This window comes from Brienomyrus brachyistius, chromosome 12 (assembly GCF_023856365.1).
Source record: "Brienomyrus brachyistius isolate T26 chromosome 12, BBRACH_0.4, whole genome shotgun sequence".
Classification (NCBI taxonomy): Eukaryota; Metazoa; Chordata; class Actinopteri; order Osteoglossiformes; family Mormyridae; genus Brienomyrus; species Brienomyrus brachyistius.
The window spans coordinates 5772261-5795505 of NC_064544.1; the positions used below are offsets into that span (position 1 = coordinate 5772261).

General features: G+C 48.3%; 1 protein-coding gene across 4 annotated transcripts in view; it reads left to right on the forward strand.

Moving 5' to 3' along the window:
- Positions 1-23094, forward strand: part of LOC125704574 (GRB2-associated-binding protein 1-like) — a 33013-nt gene extending 9919 nt beyond the window's left edge. For 2 of the 4 annotated variants that reach the window (XM_048970293.1, XM_048970296.1), the window contains 10 exons: positions 7067-7361; positions 9151-9361; positions 9663-10261; positions 14637-14731; positions 15093-15399; positions 16749-16838; positions 18151-18244; positions 18636-18762; positions 21205-21351; positions 21472-23094. In XM_048970293.1, the coding sequence (XP_048826250.1) occupies positions 7067-7361; positions 9151-9361; positions 9663-10261; positions 14637-14731; positions 15093-15399; positions 16749-16838; positions 18151-18244; positions 18636-18762; positions 21205-21351; positions 21472-21630 (2124 nt within the window). In that variant the 3' untranslated portion in view covers positions 21631-23094. Of the gene's footprint in view, positions 1-12; positions 1413-7066; positions 7362-9150; positions 9362-9662; positions 10262-14636; positions 14732-15092; positions 15400-16748; positions 16839-18150; positions 18245-18635; positions 18763-21204; positions 21352-21471 lie in introns of those variants that run through there. The other 2 variants (XM_048970295.1, XM_048970294.1) reach the window with 2 other exon arrangements.
- Positions 23095-23245: the final 151 nt, after the last annotated feature.

Sequence of the window (23245 nt, forward strand, 5' to 3'; positions counted from 1 at the left end):
TGATGTTTGCGGAGAAAGCGTTGGCCGTTATGTTGCTTGAGAGCTTTCCGGGTTAATGTCTTACTGTGTGTGTCTGTGTGTGTGCGATGGATTGATTCACGTCATACTTACTTATCTGACGACATCTTCTGTGACAGAGCTGGTCACTTCAGACAGATGGCGTCTTGTCAGCCAAGATGCCCTCTCCCCGCTTGAGAAAGGAGGCTTTTTGTGGTGTCACTCGTGTACTTTATTAATTCCTGCTTGCAGAGGAAAGTGAGATTCGGACGTATACATGAACTTTTCAGGTGAGGAGCTCCCAGGGTTAAGCTGCATGGTTTCCAGGACTTACATTTGTAAATGCATTTAAGAAATAATACATTTAGTTTAAATCCCTTTTAAACGTGTTTAAATGTGGCTTTTAAATGCACCCCTTTGAACGATCTTTCTCTGGCCCCCTAACTGTTATTTCCTCCTCACTTCCTGCCCTTTTCCTCCCTCAGCTTCCTGCCTGTCTGGTCACCCCAAGGAGAGATGCTACTTTAAAAATAAGTTATTTACTTACTGTGGAGTAGCTCCCGATTCTGGGATGCCTCGTCTGGAGCTTCAGGGAAGTCATTTGCAGGGCAGTCGTGCTGCATCGCCCCAGCAGAGCGGGTTATTTATCCTCTTGTGATGTGGGTATTATGTAGACAGGATGAGCTTTGCTCTCTCAGGGTGTGTGGCATGAAGCAGATGTGATGAAGAGTGACATGCAGGGAAGCGGCCCCTACAGGTTGGCCTGCCCATGTTCTGTCCAGCAGGCTCTGCATAGTGATCTAATTAAGGCCCTCATATCTCCAGCATGTAGCAGGGATGGGACAGAGCCTGTGGCTCCAGGAACACGAAGCTCTGCAGGAAAAAGGCCGTTTAATCCCAGGGGTGGAGTCCGAACGGCGAGACGGGAACTCCTAAGCAACACTGTGCGCTGAAATTTACGGCAGAAAGAAGTTACGACACTAGATTTTTGTAAGATGCGTAATGCTGAAATGGTTGACATATTTGTGGTCAGGAGTGGATTTTTCAGTCTCTCTTTATTATGTGTGATCCCACATTGCTTCCCCACAGTGAAAAATCTCCTAGCAGCCAGTTGTGTCATTCCGTTGCGTAAGACTTTTCCGGAAGTAGTTAGACATCCCAAAGAGTGCAGTGCTTCGTGTTTACGGATCGAGCAGCGCATTTCACCTTATGGAAACTGAGGGTGTGCTGGGGCTGTGTGTAGCTCACCCTGCGTGGTCTGTGGTCCCACCCAAGCCCCCAAACCGATCTCAGGAGCACTTAGTGTATCTCTGAGGACGCTGCGGAAGAGTGGTTTGAAGTTAGAGCTTCTTGTCAATACATCTGCTCTTTATGGAGACTGTAGGTGCCAGAGATTGAATCCTCACGGCTGAAAGGTACGTGTGGGTTACCTCGCCTCCTCAACGTACTGTCAGGTTTTGTAGGTTGTTTGGGGTGAGTTCAATGTTGTGAAATTGTGCTGATTAAATTCAGGATCTTTCACTTCAGCTGTTCAGGAACTTTCCCGTAGTTTAACTGGCTTATCCTGTAAAGAGGTTTCAAGAAACAAGGTCTGCATATATATTATTGAAGAAAAAACTTTGATAACTTACAGAACTTGTCTTTTCTGGAACCTAAACTGAATATGTGTACATCAGCAAGATTTCAGCACAAACCATATGGTGGAAATTCAGATAACAATCTTCTCTAGTGAAGACGCCGTACACACATGTACACGCACATAAGTGACAACAGATACTAACAGGTTTCTCAACCATGCCAGATCGTCCCAGCAGGGACGCACAAATCATTCTGTGCGCACCCAGATAGCACCAGTGTGCAGTCAAAATACACACCAGGAGACAAAGCTGTCGTTTTCACTTGGCTGCTCCGTGTTTTTATCAGGCTGTGCCGTCTGGGTGGTGCCACAGGTATCTGTGTGGGGGTGGAGGGTAGTCAGATCTGCTTATAAACGTGACGTGTCTTTATGACAAAGAAATCTCTCTACCTAGATGTGGCGTATGACTGGTCATTTTAATTCATGTTCCCGTTAAATAATAATATGAGACAGAATAAAGCTTGTAGTCACATGACTGTCAATACTGTGAACCTACTGCATGTGTTGGTATTGTTACATTTTTAGTCAGGAGAGTAGAGTCCCTTCTGAACCTTGCACTCCTTTGCTGCTGGTGCCTCTGCCGCCGTAAGACGCTCTGAAGGGCCGGACGCCGATGCCCGTGCCTCTGCCGCCGTAAGACGCTCTGAAGGGCCGGACGCCGATGCCCGTGCCTCTGCCGCCGTAAGACGCTCTGAAGGGCCGGACGCCGATGCCCGTGCCTCTGACCCCGTAAGACGCTCTGAAGGGCCGTACGCCGATGCCCGTGCCTCTGCCGCCGTAAGACGCTCTGAAGGGCCGGACGCCGATGCCCGTGCCTCTGCCGCTGTAAGACGCTCTGAAGGGCCGGACGCCGATGCCCGTGCCTCTGACCCCGTAAGACGCTCTGAAGGGCCGGACGCCGACGCCCGTGCCTCTGACCCCGTAAGACGCTCTGAAGGGCCGGACGCCGACGCCCGTGCCTCTGCCGCCGTAAGACGCTCTGAAGGGCCGTACGCCGATGCCCGTGCCTCTGACCCCGTAAGACGCTCTGAAGGGCCGTACGCCGATGCCCGTGCCTCTGCCGCCGTAAGACGCTCTGAAGGGCCGGACGCCGATGCCCGTGCCTCTGCCGCCGTAAGACGCTCTGAAGGGCCGGACGCCGATGCCCGTGCCTCTGACCCCGTAAGACGCTCTGAAGGGCCGGACGCCGATGCCCGTGCCTCTGACCCCGTAAGACGCTCTGAAGGGCCGTACGCCGATGCCTGTGCCTCTCCTGGCATAAGACACTTGAAAGATGCAGAAGTAATGCCCGTCCCTCAAGTTTGAGCGATGCCAACATGCCCATCGCTTGTTGTGCATGCAGGGGTCAGAGGTGATGCCGCATAACAAAGATGAATCTGTGTAATGATACAAAGAGGATCTGTTGCGATGCCTTTCTTGCCCCCCCCCCTTCCCCCCAGTCTCTGTCCCCACTGTGTCCCTTTAAAGAGGTGCATTGTGGGGCTTTCCCGGCCAGCTGGGTTACATCATCACCATGCCGGCCTGGGTGTTGATCTTCAGCCCAGGGCTGGTGCCTTTCATGCTTGGGGCCTGGAGCTCTTCACAGCACGATTCCGCCTCTCTCATAAAAGAAAATACACTCTCGTTTATCTGCTGTTTTCTTTGAGCCAATAACATTCACCCTAAATTTTATCTGTTTCTTTAGGCATGCGTGCAGTGTTTCCAGTAGATGTTTACTGCTCCAGGACAGCTGCTGGCTGCTCAAATTAACACCACCAAGCAGGGCTCACTGCATTCCTGGGAAGTGTGGTTTAATGCACGTTGGGAGTGAATCTGTCTGTTTCTTTGTTTGTGTCCTTCGGCCTAATTAGCTCCAGACTTAGGATTGATTACACTGAAGCAGAATGTGGGTCATGGGGCAGAAGGTTGAAGTGAACATCAGAGGATGACATGGCCTATGGGGGGGTGTGGTCGCCATAGTGCATCATGGGTACTATCTGTGGAACCTGTGGGCTGGATCGTGAGCACTGGGCCCATCAGGCAGTTCTGAGGTGCTGCTGTCATTTGCTGCCTGTTTAGGAAGAGGAGTGGCTGTGATGGACTTGGAGAGACGCCCCCAGCTGACAGCTAAAATGCATAAAAATATATTTCCCCACCCATGTTTTCAGGGAATTTTAAATACTTCTCAAACAAGTAAAAATTTTTGGTTGGGTGCCTGCGGGTTTGCTGATCTGGGATCAGGAGGGAAGGCCATCAAGCAAGCCCTGGCTGATATTCGAGGCAGATACATTTCACAGTTACAAATGATTCAAGTGTCATTTCTGAAGATCCCAGAAAAAACTGACACCTTCTGGGAAGGTGATGGGTACCTCTCCCAGTCCGAGTGTAACTATAGCAACAGCCATCCATCTGCCGAGTCTCCTGAAGGCTCCTGCTGATCTGCGGTTCCCGGTTTGTTCCCGGTCCCTCTCTGAACACTCTACACGCCGCCCACGCGACCGCCCGTCGTGGGAAGCAGCGGGCGGCAAGGCCAGCTCCCCCTTTGAGACACGTTTGGGTTGGACTGAAGCTGCTGCCAGGGTCTGAAGCTGAGCCAGATCCGTTAGCAGCCATAGCAAGGTCCGCCCCCAAACACGGGCTTTTTCATGCACTTCATTATCGAGTGTGTTAATAGGCCTGCTTCTAGGAAGTGCTGTAACCTACTGCATTTGCAGTCCATTGTGTCTGGTGGTGGTTTGAAGGGCGTAGTCCGGAAGTGGTCCTGGTCCTGGTGAGGTGAAGACCAGGCAGAGTGTCCCTGCTTCCTCCCCTGTCTTTTCTGGGGTAGGTACCTCACTCTGAGTGGGCGCTGGATTCTGCAGTGATGGATGGAGGGATGCGTGGAATATAAGACCTTTCTGTGGGCTGGCAGGGTCCCTTAGCAGAGTTGCACTGCCCTTACAAATTGGTGAATAACATGCTCCCCGAACGGCACCTGGATACTGCCCAGGCTTCTCCCCCACAAGCAGGAAAAGTGTTCTCCTAGGACTTTTTTCTGTGATGCCGCATCCAAAAGCCCAGAAGTGGGCTTAGGTAGACCTCTGAGGTCTCGATGTTAAGAGAGCAATAGTCATGTCACTGTATTATTCAACGCTTTTTACTTCTCAGTGGTCATTGCAAGGTCTCTGTGGTGTGGGCCCATGCGATGAGGAGGCCACGCCCCCTTTTTACGAGTCTGTTGGGACTGGCAGCAGTGTGGAGGCAGAGCCTGTGGCCCAAGATAACCATCAGGTCTCGCCATCTGTAGGACATCGGCAGGACTGCGATAGCAACCTTCTCCCATAAGTCTGCTCCCTTTCTGTGATGCAGACCCGCTGCAGGCTACCTTCATTTTAATCCGCTCTGTAGAAACACATGCCATTCCTTATTATTAAAGCTCTGAGTTTGCTGGCTTGCTGTTGGTTAGGCTGATCAGTTTATCTGATGTAGACCAGTTTGTTTGCAGATTCTGCTGTGGTATCAGGAGGCTAGGAGCCTCCAAGACCTCTCAGAGGATCCTCACCATCTCCATAGAGAGAGGGGAAAAAAATCAGATTCTTTGATTTGCAGCACTGAGATGGCATGACGGTTTATGGAATCTCTACATGCATGCCCTTTTCTCTACACCAAACATAAGACAAAAGGGGCAGCCTTGAAACCATTATGGGGCCATTACTTCCACAACACTATTCTTTATCATTAGCTGCCATCAATAAGATATTCACCATTCTTCTAGAACATCTCCTCAATTGCGTTCAGGGTTCCACATCTGCACACCCCTGTCCATCACCTTGCGTCGCTGGTCCAGTCCTTGCCCGGTCTGTCGACACGTTTCGTGCTGTGGATGCGATTCCCGAGAACACACACTTTCACATGTTGCCAGTGCCTGAGTTGAACATGCTCCAAAAATGAATGAAGATAAGAAATCAGGCTCCCAGAATCTGCCCTGACATGTTCTTCCCCCTGGATATCTTCTGAAGTGCAGTCCTCCAACATTTTGTTTTTCAAAGGCTTACAGTCCCAGATTGTTTGTTTGTTTGTTTTTCCTGTCTGACTAAAGTTGTCCCTTTGGACCTGACAAACGTAGTTCAGAGGCACTTCGGGTGAGTTTAGGTAAACTTTGCGTTGGAAAAAAAAAATAAAAAATACCCAGAATGCAGTGCCAATCTGGCAGAGTTTTTTCTTTTTAAACACATAGATGATATAGGTTGGCATCCTAGTTATTGTTTATGCTTGAAATGCTCTCACTGCAGACGCTTAACTGAAATCGTGGTATGTCATATTCCAAGGCTCCCAGTTTTTTTGTACTACGTTGCTTCTCCCCCAAACAGCTGTCTGGCACCTCCCACTGCCATCTCTTCAGGGGGTGGGGGGTGGGGGGGGGGGGGTGGGGAGTGTGGCGAGGCCCCTCATCAGGCCGTACTCAGCATGGCAGGCTTGTTTGGTTTGGCAGCCACTTGTTTGTTGTCATGATGCTTTTTTTTTGGGGGGGGGGGGGGGCCTGGCTTGGTCACAAAGCTCCTGTCAGTGGGGGTATAAAGAGAATTGTGTTCCATTGTTAATACAGTTTAAACTCGGGCGGGGGGTCAGGAGGAAAACAGAAAATGTGAAATTAGATTTTTATTACTTTTTTTTTAAAGAGGACTGGGCCGCTGGGTGTCAGCTGACAGCTACACTCTTTTCTTTTCCTTCCATTTTTTTCATCAATCCATCCGTCTCCCTACTGTTTTTCCTGGTCAGCATTACTGGGAGCCTATGCCAGGACACCATGGAGCACATACCTACACGCACTGAGAGAGTCACACACGCGTCTTTGGACTGTGGGGGGAGACGGGAGCCCCCGAGAAGAACATGCAAACACGCAGGGAATGGAGGCCGGATTCGATCCTTGAAGGTTTCAAGCAGCAGTACAGCCCCCCCCCCACCCAGAGTGAAAAAGGCAGGGACATAATCCCGGTGACTTCAGCTAGTGGCTTCTCTCCCAAACATGCTTTGACAGTGGGGTGGTGGGGGGGCACGACATCCACTGTGCCCTGTGGCTATACCATAACCCCCCCCCCCCAACTCTGAGTGCCCTTTAAAGCAGTCCGCCCTGTCCCCTGTGGGATTAGGCAGTGACTTACAGTCAGTAAATCTCTCTTTGCCATTTAGCCTTTATTTATAGCGGCTTCCAGTTTTTGTCTTTGTTAACTGTGTCAGGCTGTGCTGGACGCTCTCTTACGGTCTGGCCCACAGTGGTACCGTAAACCCCTAATTATAGGCGCCTAAGAATGGCTCTGCTCTTATCTGGCGCGCGGGTGAGTCAGAGGTGCCCGTGTCGCAGAGACGGTGTGCAGCGGTCAGACTGCCAAAAGTCAAATTAGAAGTAAAAGTCCTGTAAACAGGCCTCTGGAAATGCCACTCACACTCACTGCCGCCCCCTCCCCTCCCCCCCAGGCATGGAAGAAAAGGTGGTTTGTTCTTCGAAGTGGCCGCCTCACAGGGGACCCCGATGTGCTGGAGTACTACAAAAATGACCACGCCAAGAAGCCCATCCGCGTCATCGACCTGAACCTCTGTGAGCAGGTGGATGCTGGGCTGACCTTCAACAAGAAGGACCTGGAAAACAGCTTCATATTCGACATCAAGACCATCGACCGCATCTTCTATCTGGTCGCCGACACTGAGGACGACATGAACAAGTGGGTTAGGCGCATCTGCGACATCTGCGGGTTCAACCCGACTGACGAAGGTGAGTGCAGGGGGCGGCCGTGGGGCCAGCGTGAGGAGCGGGGGGCAGCTGCGGGGCCGGCGTGAGGAGCCCCACGCATATTTTTTTTGCATGTAAAAATATGCTACAGGAAAACAATGCAGTGTGTATGATTTATAAGTAAGATACTTTTTACTGACACACTAGCTGTGCACTAATTTCTCCAGAAACATTTACAGTTCTGCTCATATCTGGCTTAAACAGCATGCAGTGTTGCGTGTGGCACCCCAGGTTAGACACACCTGGCTGATAAATGCATCTCAGGCACAATTTCTTTGAAATTACAGGCGAGACCGTCCCTGTTTTCTTGTGGCTTTTGCATTCGTCTCCCTCCCTGTAGCTCAGATGCTGGCTATGCAATGGAGAGAGCTCTCCCAGAGCAGAGCTACTCAGACACTGAAAACAAGTGAACGCCAGAAATCAGGGTCTTTTTTTTTACACTGGGAAGCCAACTGGGTATCAGTTTGCATGCCTGCTCCCAGTCTGGTGGACGGAAGCCTGCAGATGGTTGGTGACTATCTGTAAATCGTGCCTCAGAGAATCCTGGCTGTTAGATAATTCTGAGGGATACCCGGCGATGAAGAGGAAGCTTTCCCTAGTCCGCCCGAGGTTGTGACACTACGAACCGACACCCTTGAGCGCTGTGACGTAGTCCTCATGCAGCTGGGCTCGTCAGCCGTCCTCTCCCTGCGCAGATGTGACTCAGCGCTGAATAAGACAGCGTGGCGAGCTGACCGACCCTCCGAACCGCGCGACCTTGAGAAGCGAGTGCCCTGAGAATGTGCCGAACGCTGGAGAGTAACCTCGCGCCCGTGTCCTGTGTTGTGTGTCTGTGCAAGACTAGGTGGCTTTTCAAATAAAATAAAATAAAATAAACCTCCACTGGGTCATGGAGAGGCAGGCTTCACCTTCGCGTCAGACCTGCCATATTATACAAAGAGCTGTCGGCTTCTCGGGGGGGGAAACCAGGCTCTAGACACCCAGTTCACTCTTTGGAGGCGTCCTCAGACGCACAGCGTCATCTTACGCACATAGCCTTCAGCCGCCTATTTCAGATCCACCGGTGGACAAAGGCTCTGTCAGCCCACTCCACGCCCCCACGGCTGCCTCACCTTATCTCCATGAAATGCCAAGCTGCTTCCAAAGCACCCAGGGGAATTTGCTCGTGTCTCATTTGCGAAATTTCTCATGGATCTCGAGTCCTTTTTGGTATCTTTTATGGGACTGTGTTTCTTTGCAGATGGTGCGAGTTTAACGGAGAGGACATAATTCATTCCCAAGTGATGGATAGCAGGGCGACCTTCGATCGATATGTTGTGTTTGTTGAGACTGATACAGGTTCTCTTGGTATATGTATTGTTTTTGATCGACGTGCTGATACATTTGTGTGGCCTGTGCACGTTTTCTGTCCTCCATGTAGAGGAATGGGTCCTCCAGACGGTTAATATGGTTTTTTTGGACGCCCAGCACAGAGCCTGAGGTCCTGTTACACATCAGCAGTGCTTTGGTCCCACCCTACCGGCATAAACATCCTCCCTGATGTTACTAGGCTAGTTTCAGGTCACATCCCACCAATGCTCAGATGGAAAGAACTTTCCATATGAGTCTCTATCTAAAGTCCTCTCACAGTTCTATAGTCAGTGTTCATTCGCCGTGACTCTTTGTGACACAGTCTGAATGGATATGATGGTGGCTGATCACAGATCAAGAAGTTGAGAAGGAGACAAACCAGGATGATGCTTCACTTTTATATCCCTTCCATGCCCTGTAGATGGCACCAAACCCTCCCAGCCTGGATGCCTGGTACTGGACCCTCTGCCTAATCCGGGTCTGTCAGCCGCGGCACCCTCCTCCATGAACAGTGTGCCACCTCCCTACCATCCAGTGAGCATTCGCCACCTGGAGTCCTCATCCAGCCTGGAGGAGGCTCCCGACTACCTGCTGCTGGTCAACTGTGAAAGCAAGAAACCCACAGTGTCCAGGTGAGGCCTGGGCAGGGTCTGCTTCTGCATGGGGACGCTGAGGTGGTGTGTGGGGGAAACTGGGAGCTGGGAACCAGATGACTCCTACAGGAAGCAGTATTTAGGAGACTGGAGTGCTTGAGGAGATAGCTCATTAATCTGCACAGTTCACTGTTCTTTGGCTTGCATAATATTGTGACTGGGGTCTTGATTATTTGTTGATCTTTGATAGTCAAAGACATTATGTTGAAGACTCACTTTTTTTGAATCTCTGTTCTCCTCTCAACATGTTCTTCCTCTTGTTTGTTTCCCTCAAATGCAGGCTCCAGGGCTCCTCCAGGTCTACCTCTTCTGAGACGGACTGCAACGATAACCTCCCCTTGCACAGGCCCCTAGCATCGTCCTTCCCCAAACAGCCATCATCCAATGGCTTCTTCCCCCAGCCCAGCTTCTACGACTCGCCGCCGGCCCGCGGGTCCTCCGTGACAGCGGACACCGCCTCGTACTGTCTGCCCCGCAGCTACTCGCAGGACACGGTGCTGCAGCCACGGCCAGCATATTCCATGCCCGGGCAGGACATGGACTCCCCCGCAGGCGAGCTGCATGTCCTCGTGGCACCGCCTCGCAAGACGTCAGTGGAGAATCAGTTACGGCACATCTCCATCAGTTATGACGTCCCACCCGCGTCCAGCTCTGCCCGTCAGGTCCATGGGGCATTCTCCGGCCAGGTGGATGCCCCGCCTCCACGCCCCCCCAAGCCCTCACTAGCCGCTGCCTCAGAGCGCTCCCCCACGGACACATGCTACCTGCCGCGCTCAGTGTCAGAGAGTGACGGTAACTACTGCGTGCCAACCAGCACAGGGGCCAAGGCGCTACGTAGTAACACCATTGGCACCATGGACCTTTCGGGCCTCCGGAAAGGTCAGTACCTATTTCCTCCCTGGGTTTGCATTTCCAGGACATTCTCCAGGAGGGCTGCCTGCCCCTGAGGACCTATTTTAATCCGTGCATGGTTTGGGCGTGTGTCAGGGAGATTCAGACCTAGCTTCTCAGTTTGGCTCCTTCAGACATTGTTTACTGTTACGCCATGTTACTTTGAGAAGTAACTTGGGAGGTTATATACAGTTGGCTAAATTTCAGTTCAGTTTCAGTTCTGATACAGTTGGCTAAATTTCAAGAAAACGATTTATTTGGTTATTTTGGATCCTTTGAGGGATGTCTGAATTGATTTGTGTGTTCCATTTCTCCAGCTGAAACATTTTAACAATTCTGCTATCCTCATTTCATGCTGAGCTTTCAGTGATAATAAAATGGCTGTCTGCTGCTGGTTACTGATGGCTCTGTTAGGTTGGAGAAGCATGAATGTTTCAGAAGAGATCCACAAGATTGGCATTTTTAATATACCTTCTCCACCAAATTTGACCAATATTCAAGCCTATTTCAACATCTCATTCTTTTGTTGAGTTAGCGATGTAGGACGTATGGGGCGGGGCCAATGGGAGAGGTGGCACAAGGCGGGAGAGGGTTGTGTCCTAACTTATAACACAGGTTAGCAGGTCATTCATCAGAGGTAACTTTATGTGGGTTTTGTAGTATTTTTCATGCTGATTTCAAATCGATGTTTAGTTTTTCTCTAGCCTGTCAAGTTTTTTTTTTGTGATGAAGCTTAAGCGGAAACAGTTTAACAATTCTATTCATTATGTACATGTACTCTGCCTAAGCGTATTACGAGAGTTGTCTGTGTTCATCTTATAGACAGCATCACCGTTCTCTAGGTGACTTGATATTGATTTCATGTTTTATTGACACTTGGTTCGATTTGAGTGTAATCGATTTGCCCTGGTGCACATGCTCATGTCTTCTGTATACAGCTTAGTTTGGTGGGAAACGGAGGTAGCTGTGCCTCAGGTTTCGTTGTGCCGACGTAAGCTTCTTGACAAATTTTTAATTATTCCTCGAACTGTTGCAAGAGAAAATACTAAATCTAACTCTCGAGTTTGAATTCTGGGTCATCGTCCTGGAAATCGAAGGCGGCGGTGACAGACAGCATCAACTGTGTTGGCTTTCAGTTATCATGCCTAGAAATTGTGTTAATCATCCAGACAGTTTCTGTTATGTGTGTGGTTCATTCACAACGAAAGCACAATATCGCCCCATCACTACAGATCTTAAGAAGATATTACAAATTATACTTTGGCTGTCCAGTCCACTTGGAGACCAGGATAAATCTTGGGCTCCACATGTCATCTGTACCAGTTGTTGAAATGGTCTGCATGACTGGCTAAATCTGCGAAAAGCAGCAATGCCATTTGGAATTCCGATGGTGTGGAGGGAACCGCGAGACCATCTCAACAACTGCTACTTCTGCCGCACCAGTACAAGTGGATTCTCAGCTAAAACTAAGCACAAAATTGTATATCCCAGTCTAGATTCTGCAATCAGGCCTGTTCCTCATGACGATTCATTGCCTGTTCCTGTACCGCCACATGATGGTCTCGATTCTGTAGATGGTGATGAAGAGTACGGAGAAAGTGCAGCTGGTTACAGTGCAGAATCGTCCGATACTGATTACATGGCTGATGAAGATTCAAAACCAGAGACTTCTACATAAGCAGAGCTTAATGATCTTGTTCGTGATGTAAATCTATCAAAAGAAATAGCAGAACTTTTAGCTTCAAGGCTTAAGCAGAAGCACTTGCTTGCAAGGGGTGTTACTGTATCTCACTATAGAAAACAAAATCACAACTTGACTATGTTCTTCACTGCTGACAGCTCACTGTGCTATTGTCATGACATCAATGGACTCAACAGTTTGTCAGAAGAACATGTTCCATTTGAATGGCGTCTCTTCATTGATTCATCGAAAAGAAGTTTGAAGGTAGTCCTACTGCATAATAGTAATTCCAAACCAAGTGTATCGATTGCTCATTCTGTTCATTTAAAGGAGTCCTACGAAAACATGAAGATACTGCTTGAAGCAATCCGGTATAAAGCACACAAATGGAGCATCTGTGGTGATCTAAAGGTCATCGGCATGTTGATGGGAATGTGAGGAGGATTTACCAAATACTGCTGTTTCCTGTGCCTGTGGGATAGCCGATCTACTGCGGAACATTATATCAAACGTGTCTTGCAGCCAGGAGATCCTTATGAGCCAGGAACAAATAGTGTTCAGTTTCTGCCTGTGGTTGATCCACGTAAAGTATTTTTACCTGCTCTCCATGTCAAGCTGGGCTTAATGAAGAACCTTGTCAAGGCCATGGGTAAAGTTAATTCACAAGGTTTTCAAAACCTGGCTGAGAAGTTCCCAAACATAAGCGCTGCAAAACTTAAGAAAGGGATAGTTATAGGTCCATAGATCAAGTCCGTTTCAGGTTTTAGGAAATTGCTCTCAGCATCTGAACTTGAAGCTTGGGATGCATTCAAGTGGCTACGCGAAAACTTTCTGGGAAACCACAAGTCTCCAGCATTCAAGGAAGGAGTTCAGAATCTGCCTGATTCATACCAGAATGTCAAATGTCATTGAAAATATACTTCTTGCACTCCCATTTAGAGTTCTTTCCAGAGAATCATGGTATGGTGAGTGATGAACAAGGAGAACGTTTTCATCAAGACATTCAGTCAATGGAGCATCGATGCCGAGGTTTCTGGAATGAAAGCATGATGGCTGACTACTGCTGGATGCTGTACCGCGACAATCCAGACATGGTGTGCACAAGGAAATCAAACTCAATGCGTTTTTGAAGAAATGGCTGAAATGGTGGTTAACTAACACTTTTCAGTCTCTTTATGCCCCCTGTCTGTTTATTTGATTTTGCTCTAAAGATATTTTACCCTATACTACAGTGGTGCTTTTGTTTTAGTACACAATACTTGCAATTACGGTATGAACTAGCATTACTCATAACTCAAAAAGTTGATGTGACAGAAAAAAACAGATTTGGAAAAATGTGTTTTGGTCTCTGATGATTTAAAAAATGTTTTTTTTTTTGTCCTGTGTTATTATTCAGAGGCGTGTTTTGGCCACGACATGCAATAAACTAATCGTAATGGTGCATCCCCACACCTTTAAAAGGCAGCAGTGCCTGATCTACTGCGAATTGCTATAACAATGGCGTGTTTGCCCAGCAAGCCAGATCGGATGTGCTCTTACGCGAAGCGGAAATGCACAAGCACGTCATTTACGGGAGCAGCACTATTCCACTGAAGCCTTTCACGGCGAAGCAGGGGTGGGATGAGGTAGCAGCCAGTGTGTCCTCGATTTCTGGCATCACCACATCAACCGCTCAGTGCTGAAAGCAGTGTGATGATGCCAGAAGACGGAGACAGCAGAGGCTCGCTGCTGAACGAGAGCAGCGGCTGGGAAGGGGACTAATTATGCCTGCATTTTTTAATTTAAATCATTTAAATTTGGGTCTGCAGTTCACATAATAAATAAAAGTGCAATCTTTAATAAAAGTACAACTTACAGTTCTTAAGGTGTTTAAGCATGTTGAAATAAAAGGCAACAGAGCTGTTAGATACCGTTTAACAATGTGGCACGGACTTTTTGCGTGGTTTTTGCTGGCCAAAAGCCAATGTCATTTTGCTGCCTTAAAACATAAACATGCTGACAAAGTGCCGAGCAACACCTCATTAAAAAAAAACCCAGTCCTACGAGCGGAGAGCGGGCGCAAAATCATTTGCTATTTTGACGACATGCACGCATGGTGTGAAAACGAGCAATGCGCTCATATGAAACTAGCAAAACCACTTTGCTTCACACTTTGTGCAGGTGGAAAATGGAGCCCGCAGTGTTTGACCGGGAAGTAAAACTGTCACCTTAACTGGAACATAATGAAATCGTAGCAGAACTAAAGCAGAAATATAGTCTCATGAAGTTTCAATCCAACTGACAAAGCATACAAAACCAGAATTGCTCCCCACTTCCTCACACCCTCTACCCTGAAAAACTCTGGACTCTTTAATTTGCTGTTTTTCCAATGAGCTGCAAAAAGTTCTCCCCCTTCCTGGGAAGTTTGCAGAAAAGGGCTCATCTCCTAATTGCGCTGATTACTGATATCCCATCATGCCAAGGGTTGTCAGCTGCTGCTGTGATTGGCTGGTTAGCGGTACCAAACATTGCGAGCATCATGGTAGCTGTTTCCTGATCACCGTCACCCCAGTTACAGTGTGATTTTAACCAGTGTGCAGCTTCTTTCTTTCTTTTTTGATGGACCAGAGAGCGCAGGAGGCTAGCGTCAGAAGATGGCGTCCTGTATTTCTGTGACTGTTGTGGAATTTCTCTGCCTTGCAGATTTCGGATCTCAGGACTGCTACGATGTCCCGCGCCCTGTCGGCACAGACAGAAGCAGCTCATTCGAGTTCAATGATAATTTCGGCAACTACTTAGTAAGTCAACATTGGCGGTGCCCTCAAGTCGCGTGGCTTTTCCAAGTCCGCCGACCGTCTGATGACCAATCAGAGTTATTCGATGTGTCAAGTCGCATCTCCAATTCTAGCTTAGTGAAACCAGAAGCCATTACAATCAATTAATCCAGCTGTTAAACATAAACATGGCAGATGGATAGCTTGATGTAGGCAGATTTCAGTGAAGGCCTCCACTTTCCATTTCAAAGTTTGCATGGGAACGATAATTAACTGATGAAGAGGTGACTGGAATCCTCTAAAATGTCGTGATTTTTTTCAGGGATTGGGAGTTAGTGACTGTTTGTGGGATGTGTAACAGAGCACTGTACTTACCCATCCACAGAGAAACAAGGGCATGATTCCAGTGGGGCCCACGGCTGGATCCACTGAAGAGATGGATGAGAATTATGTGCAGATGAGCAACTCGCCACGCCACGGGCGCTCGGGAAGTCTGTCTGAGGGGACGCAGGAGCCCAACTACGTGCCCATGACGCCCGGAAGCGTGGAGTTCTCCTCGCTGGGCAAGCAGGTCCCCCCGCCAGCACACATGGGATTCCGCTACAGCCCCAAGACCCCCCCGCGGAGGGCCGCCCCCGCCGGCGAATGCCAGCCTCCTCCCATTGACCGCAATCTCAAGCCTGACCGCAAAGGTGAGTCTGCTTGGAAGGCGTGTGCACACGCGTGCATGCGTGAACAGGTAGCGGTGCGTGTGTGTGTGTGAGTGCACGTTTTTGGGATGTAATTCAGACTGATGTGTAAATATACGCTAAACGTACCTGCCCATGTTTATAAAATGATCCCACACTCGTACCCATACATACACGCACTCACACTTAACGCATATTAGCATCTGTCTGGAATCTGTATCTTTTCCCAGTACGACTCCAACTTTGAGCGTTTCTGTTCCCTGTTTGGCACCTTTGACAAACATCCTGAGGTCGTCCACGTGGCCCTTTCTGTGCCTGCCAGCATGTGGCCTCCCTGTACAAGGGACTTTTGTACAGGGCCTCTCTGGTCCTGTGGGCTGGCTGGACACGTCCCTGCGCCGCCAGTGACTGGGGTCTGGGGCAGTCACCTCTGTCCCCTCTGTCCCCCGCATGAAAGAGTCTTTTGAGAGCACGCTGCAAGTCACGCTGGATGTTTCTGCATTACAGGGGAATTTCCACACAAAAACTAAAAATGACTCCAGGACACTGAAATGAGAACACCGGGCAGAGGGAGGGAGGAATGTGTAAAGCGTACGGCCATTTCTTACCCCCCGATGTTACTGCAATGGACACATATTATTCTGGGTTTTTAAATTAAAAAATTATGGTAATATTCCTCATTCACCTGGATTTGTGCTCTCATGCGTAAGATTTTTTTCATGCCAGATCCATTTATAGACCTGGGCAGGTACAAATGGGTTGCTGGTGTCTGTGCTGTGATGCCCACATTATGGGCCACGGCCTTGTCACTCTCCATGTCTCCACCTGCTGCACGGCGACCTTAGGGCAGCTTCCACTGGCTGTCCTGTCTGCCACCTTGCCACTCAGGATGTGGGTGTGGCCTGCACTGGCTTCGTCTGGATGTTTGTCTGCAGTGGCACTGGCTGCCGCCTGACCGAGGACAAGCTGCCATGAATCATCCTGTCTCATCCTGCTGCTCCATAAATACTCGTTGAAGCACTGTCGTCCCGAGGCCCGACAGCAGGTGGCGCTCCGCCCCGCTGTTCTCTGAGGGCTGCTTGGCTTGTGCTGCTGTCTCTGGGCCGGGAATGCTGTGGTGCGGTGCTGGGTGTGGCTCCGTCTGTCCTGCCACAGAGCGTGTCCATGCTGTGCTGCATCGTTTCACAGCCTGTTCTTTGACGTGCCATGCAGTCAGGAGCCCGGCGAGGTTCCCTGTCGCATGGGTCAAGCCGCATGCCGCACGCTTTGTGTCCTGTCTGTATGGGGTCGGGTGTGTCTTTTTTTTTTCCCCGCCCACAAACACTGTAACAACATCTTCTCTCGCCAATCAGGTCAGAGCCCTAAAATATTAAGAGCTAAACCATTCGGTTTAGAGCGAACTGATTCACAAACCGTAGGCGAATTCCGAAGACGACTGAAGGGTACGTACTCCTCAGAGGTCCCCGATTTACCTCGCAGGGGTTAGGCAGCCTAACATTCCTAACTCACTCTACCTTTGCCCTCTGGGAGTCTGTTTCTTTACCTGCAATCTCCTGCACCCAGAGCATCTGCTGTGAAATGTGATGGCAGTATTCGGGCTTCATTTATTGTACGTTTATATCCTGATCTAAGTGAAGGTTCTGCGTCTTTAAGGCCGGATCAGACCCCGGCGTCCCTCTCCACCAGGGAATCAGATCATACCTGATGTACCTGCAGCCGATTTCTCCCAGTGAGCAAACTAACTCCACTTCTGAACTTACAAATGTGATAACAGCGACCCGTAAGCCCAGGTTTCGTGTTGGTGCACTTCGGGGCTCTTAAAGGTGCCGCTGAATGAACCTGCCTGTGACTCCGGCTCTGATTTAGGCACGGCTGTGATGTGCTCGGGAGGTATTCGTCTTCCAAGGCATTTTGAGTGCAAACTCACAGTGCTGCAGACATTGAATCACTACTTAGCTCCTCAGCAGAGAGCGTCAAGTGAAAACGGGCATTCTTGTAGCTCTAATATATTTTTGTTATTATGATAAACCGAAATGAAACCAGATGGATGGACTGAATCTCAGTAAGTTCTTGGGGATCTCATGGCTCTGGTGGGCCCATTTTTCTGATTGCGGTGTTTGATCTCAGAGGGCATAATGATCAGGGTCATGATGCATTTTTGTTCAGTTCTCTGAGGTGGAAGGCTGATCTATTGGACATTCACACTCGCGATTCGCCAGTTTATTGTGAGTGAACGGTGCCTTATCGATACTTTCCTACATCCCATAATGTTGTCTGGACGACCCGTGTTAGAGGCTGGACAGGTGGCTGGACAGCGCGAGTTTTGCATGCTGTCGTTACCGGACTTCTGTAAGCAGCAGCTGCCAAAATGACATCCCGCAGCTGAGGCACGAGATGAAGGGGGTGGCCGAGCCCTGCATCGTTTTCTATCGAGTTACTGATGCTCACCTCCCCCTCCGTGGGGCTGACCTGGTCGTCGTGTCCCAGCCACTGGATGAGGGGGATCAGGTTACAGGGGGAGGGGGGGGCCTCTCCTTCCAGCAGACATGCACGTCTGCTTGCTGTATTGTTTTGCTTTTCCCCTCTTGCTTTCACAGCATTTCACCCCCAAGAGTGAGAAAGTCAGGGTTTTAAAGGTCCACACAGCAGCCTTCAGTCATAAGTCCGCTCTGACTGTGTGTACTGTCTGTCACAGCAGAACACATGCAAAGCTGATGTGTAGTAATGGAACCCATTGCTTCCCATCCCCCCCAGTTAAACCAGCCCCTCTGGAGATCAAGCCCCTGCCGGAGTGGGAGGAGCTGCCAGCTCCGGTGCGTTCCCCGGTGACCCGCTCCTTTGCTCGGGAGTAAGTATCCTGTGCCTCTTCTCATCTGCGGTACATTCGCCGCGGCCTCCCTGATGGCTTCGTCGTCATGGCGTCCTCGAGGACAGGCTAACCGCAGCTAGATGCTGACAATAACAACAATTAACAGACCGTTGTTAACACAACTCACTGTAAAGTAGCCATCTCGGAAGAGGAACACTGTTTCAGGGAAAGTTTCTCCAAATGTGAGGATAACGCATGCATGACACTCCTGTGTAAATAACACTCCTTCACTAACAGGAAGTGTCGTGCATCGTGTGTGTTCTGTTTTCTTCTGAGCTGAGAGATTTTGTGTTCTTTACTGCCCTCTGTTGGCAGGACCTCGGTATTGTGTGTATTTGTCCGTGCGCGTAAACATTGTCCGTATAATCAGTCACCCCAGGTTCCCCATGCCTCCGAGACCCGAATCAGTCCAAAGCATCACCTCCAGTACTGACTCCGATGACTACGAGGAGAATTACGTGGCTATGACCACCTCCAACACAACAGCAGACGAATCAGTACGTAAAGCCTGTTCCGTGTCTCTGTGAGTCTCTTGAAATTTTCTCTCTTCCAACAGGTTCTTCCAGTTGGTCTCTTGTGTGGCCTTTATGGGCTCTGATTCTTTTCTGTGGCAGCTTCTCTGCAGTTTGTACTTGAACAGCCTAAGGTTCATTTTTCCTCATGGAAAGTTAAGTAGAGCTTCTCGCTGCTGCTAGGGAAGCTGTTTTTTATTCTGGAGATAAATCCATGCAGCACACTCACCACATCTACGGGTCGAGAGGAAACTGGGATATTTCCAGTGGGAATAAACATTTGATCTTCAAACTTGAGAGAAAATGAGAATATGGGACAGCAAAGATTTACAGTTTGTTTTTAGCAGTTTTATCTGAACTGCATGTACCTGTTGTCATGCAGAGTCTGACTGAATGTCAGGCACCAGTGCTGAGGTGACAGTCGTTGCAGGTTGACCAGATAGAACAATGCGGCAGTTCAACCCTTCTTCACTGTGCAAGGACTGCGTGCGTGTATGTGTGTGGTTGTGAAATAAAATACATTTCTACTGCAGTATATAAATATTATCAAACAATACTACATCCAGAGATTACATGTCTCGGTAAAACAAACACGTTTACACATAACTGTAATAACGTCAGTGGCAAAACCGGAATATTCCTCGCATTACTAATACTGGCCTCAGGAATCTCCACAGGGGTTGGGACCTCAAATAATTAATACCTTAAACATTGGCTAGGCTAGCACTAAACTGAAGGTTTTAATAGGCAATAAATTCCATTCATATCGATAAACTTTTTTACAGGGTGCTTTATATAACACGTTAGCAAAAGCTGAACATAATAGTCATAACTGTGTGTGTGTCTGTGAGTGGTTGCGTATTTACTGGGTGTAAATATATAATTAATTTAAGAGAGAGATGCAGGTTAGACAGAAAACGGCCATGAGCATATCGAAGCATATTACCATTAAGGTACGGACACGTCTCCATCGTTTGCAGTAAGACCAGGGCTGCCAACTCTCACTTATCTGGCATGACCCTCACGCTTTCAGGCTCTCACGCAAGAAATCTTATGGCGAAAACTATATTCCCTTTTAAACCTAAAATTGGCTACATTAAAACACTGGGGTAGTTTGCAAATCCTACAGACTATTTACAAGGTAATAAAACTCTTACATACATGTAAATGGGTGTACAGGTGTGTGCAGACTGTCTCGAATTGAAAATATCACTGCAGCCAGCTAAGCGAAGATGGTGACACTGCAAGACGAGATTAATTATTACAGACTGCACATTCTTATCCCCAGCAACAAGCAGGATAGGCTTAAATCTTACAATGAACTTTCAAGGGTCAAAACTGGCGGAGATAAAGGAACACAACCGCTGACTGACGGCAGGATTAACCGATAACATGCCGAATTACAGTGAATGCGGGTGGTTAGCCTAGCAGAACAACTAATATGAATTATGCTGTAATCAATACAACAGAAGCAGAATATTTGCCTGTCGCAGGCTTCTATAGCCCTTTTTAACACCTGTCTGTGAACGTTTCCCCCCCAGTGTTTCATGTTTAGCTCTGTACTCAGATGAACCACAGCTGCTCCGAGGACTTAATCCAGTGACCTTCTGGTTACATGGCATGATGGTCATACCCCTTTACGCCACAAGGCACTGAATGTTCAGTGCCAGTGTGTTAAACATTAAACCTGACCCTCCTGGGGTGTGGCACCGCTCCAGGATGACTAACATGCTGGAGCTTAACTGGCTCCTGATTGCTCAGTTATCCCACTTGGTTCCTATCTGGAGGATGTCTAGAACCTCTGAATTTAATGACAGATGGCGGTGGCCCTGCATACCTTATGGAGCCCTGTCATACTTGCCCCTTGCTCAGCATATCATCTCCGTCTCCACCCAGCCACCTTGGATGTCCTGAATCTCTCTCCTTGCTTTTGCTCAGAGAGGGAGCAGTGCTCCTCCAGCTTTCAGGGAGGCTGATCGCCTTCTTCAGCTTCTCCCGCTTTGTCTCTCCTCTGTTTTCACCTGTTTTCTTCTGTCTCTATAATTAGACCCGGGTGAAGCATGGCAGTAATATCAGTTGTCCAGGACTCACTTTTCCCCACCTTCCTCTCTCAATTTTGCCCATTTTTTTCCTGGAAAAATGTTAAAGATTCCGGGATTTTGTCTGTGCTATTCCAGGTTTTTCCCTTTTAATACAGTAGGAAGGCACAGTGAGGTTTTTCTTGCACTATGACATTTCTATAAAAGCACACACATCACATATATGGAGAAAGCTGTTGCCTCTCAATTTCCCTCCATTGCCTTCACTAGCTTTCATGCAAAATGCCAGGTATGACATTCCTTCACGTCTGGTGGCCAGCAGACCAACTCTGGAGGTGTCCGCTAATGCTAACAGCTAACGCTCCTTACCATGCCCCGCCCCTTTCAGCTCGCCTCTTCCTCGCAGAGCCTGAAGGTCGGTGCTCAGTTGAATGCGGATGGGGGAGGCAGCCCAATGGTGAAGCCTAAGAGGGACAGGCAGGTGGAATATCTCGACCTGGACTTGGACCCAGGAAAATCGACTCCGCCGCGAAAGGTATGTCAGGGGTTTGCCCAGAAAGATTACTTTGAAGAAGGCGATCCTGTGCGGTGCTAGAACGGGGTGCAGGAGGCCATCTGCAGTGTCTGAAGCCTCTGCGTCTTCTGTGCCTTGCAGAAGGCGAGTAACGGCACTGGCAGCGCAGCCTCTGATGAGCGGGTGGACTATGTGGTGGTGGACCAGCAGAGGACGCAAGCACTGAAGAATACCAAAGAAGCCTGGAACGGAGGGAGGCAGTCCACAGACACCGACACTCCATCAAAGGGACCAAAGTGAGCCGCGGAGCGGCATCTTTGTGGATTACTGATCACCAGGAGGCTCCAGGAGGTCCATCTGCATGTACAGAACTTATCGTGAGGCACTCTGGAGTCAACAAGGCCTCCTCCTCTGTTTGGTTTTCTGAGGCTTATTGTAAAGCTTCTGCAGTAAGTCCAGGGCAGGACCAGTGGAAACCCCTGTGCTCTCCTTATGCTGTCCTTATGTTCTCAAGCATTTCTGCAGCAGACAGGGTGTCGTAGTCCTGTTCTGTATCCTTCAAAAGACTCAATATGGACCATGCAATTCAGTCAGGCTGCCGGCGTGTCTTCTAAAAACATCTTTACTCACTCTCACTTCCTTCTGTAATTGTGTTAAAGCTGTTAAACTGTTCCGCAGTGTCATCTCAAAAATGGAAATCAATATTTAGAATTTTCACATTCATTTATCATCATCTGATTTTTTTTTTTTTTTTCCGGTTTAAGTCTAAAAGTGCAGTCAGATGTTCTCGAAAATGAAATACGTAGGCTTGAAACGACAACTTTCTTTCCCACGCTAACACTGACTTTTTGTGCAAAGCAGAATGCAAATAGCGTGGATAAAAAGTAGGAATGTGCGCGAGGCGTGTGGGCTGCACATGTGCCAGACGCAGTGTGTGACGGCTCAGCTACGCAGTTTCTTTGTGAATTTCCATTCCTACTGTGGACTGCGCTATCAAGCTAATTATCAGGCTAATTAATCCATCTAGAATATGGTGGAATCAACAACTGTGACTACCTTCAAACAGTAGGTTTGTAAGCTTTCTCCTACTTATGCAATGTTTCAAAGAAGAATATCAGGTACTCAATCAATTTCTAATTTCCACAGAACGAGCTTCTGCAGCCCTCTTCCTCCAGGTAGAACGATCTTTCCAATATCAAACACGCCCATGATTCAGAAGCACCTTTGCTGTAAAAGATACCTTCCAAACAAGAGCTAAATGTTTTCTAATTTTTTTACTGGAATTTTTTTTTTATCGTTTTGAATTCCCCCTTTTTATATTCTGCCACAGTTTCACTTGGACTGTAATTTATTTTACCAACAGAATTCCAGTTTTTGCCTGGAATCTGACAGACTGCCTTACTAAGCTCAACGTCTTCTGTAAATATGATCGATGCTGCCTTTTAGGATTGCCCTATCTGAACTTTTTAAGTATTTGTGAATTTTACTCTTAAAAAGTATTTTAGCTTTACTAACCTGGCCATTATGACTTGAGGCATGATGTATGTCTTCGCTTTCACAGGTTGATATTGTATTCATTGGCCCTCTTCTGCAGCATGTCCCCTCCCATAGCAATCTCTTGATGTTTCTCAGCCTTTATTGCCCCTCAGACTATTCCTCTGTCAGAACATTTTTTTTTGAGAGACAACTAAAACAAATCAACACTAAAATGTTTGGAAACATGTATATTTTAAAGTGTGCAAAATAAAAGCATATCGTTATGCATTATTTGTATTTATACAAAAACACACCTTCACTGTGTTTGCGACAGAGTGTACGACAACGGACTCTCAGGGTTTTACGATGTATTTTTCTGTTTTTAATCGAAGGACGTAACTTTTTTCCTGGTAAAACTTTGACAGGGCACAAATTATAC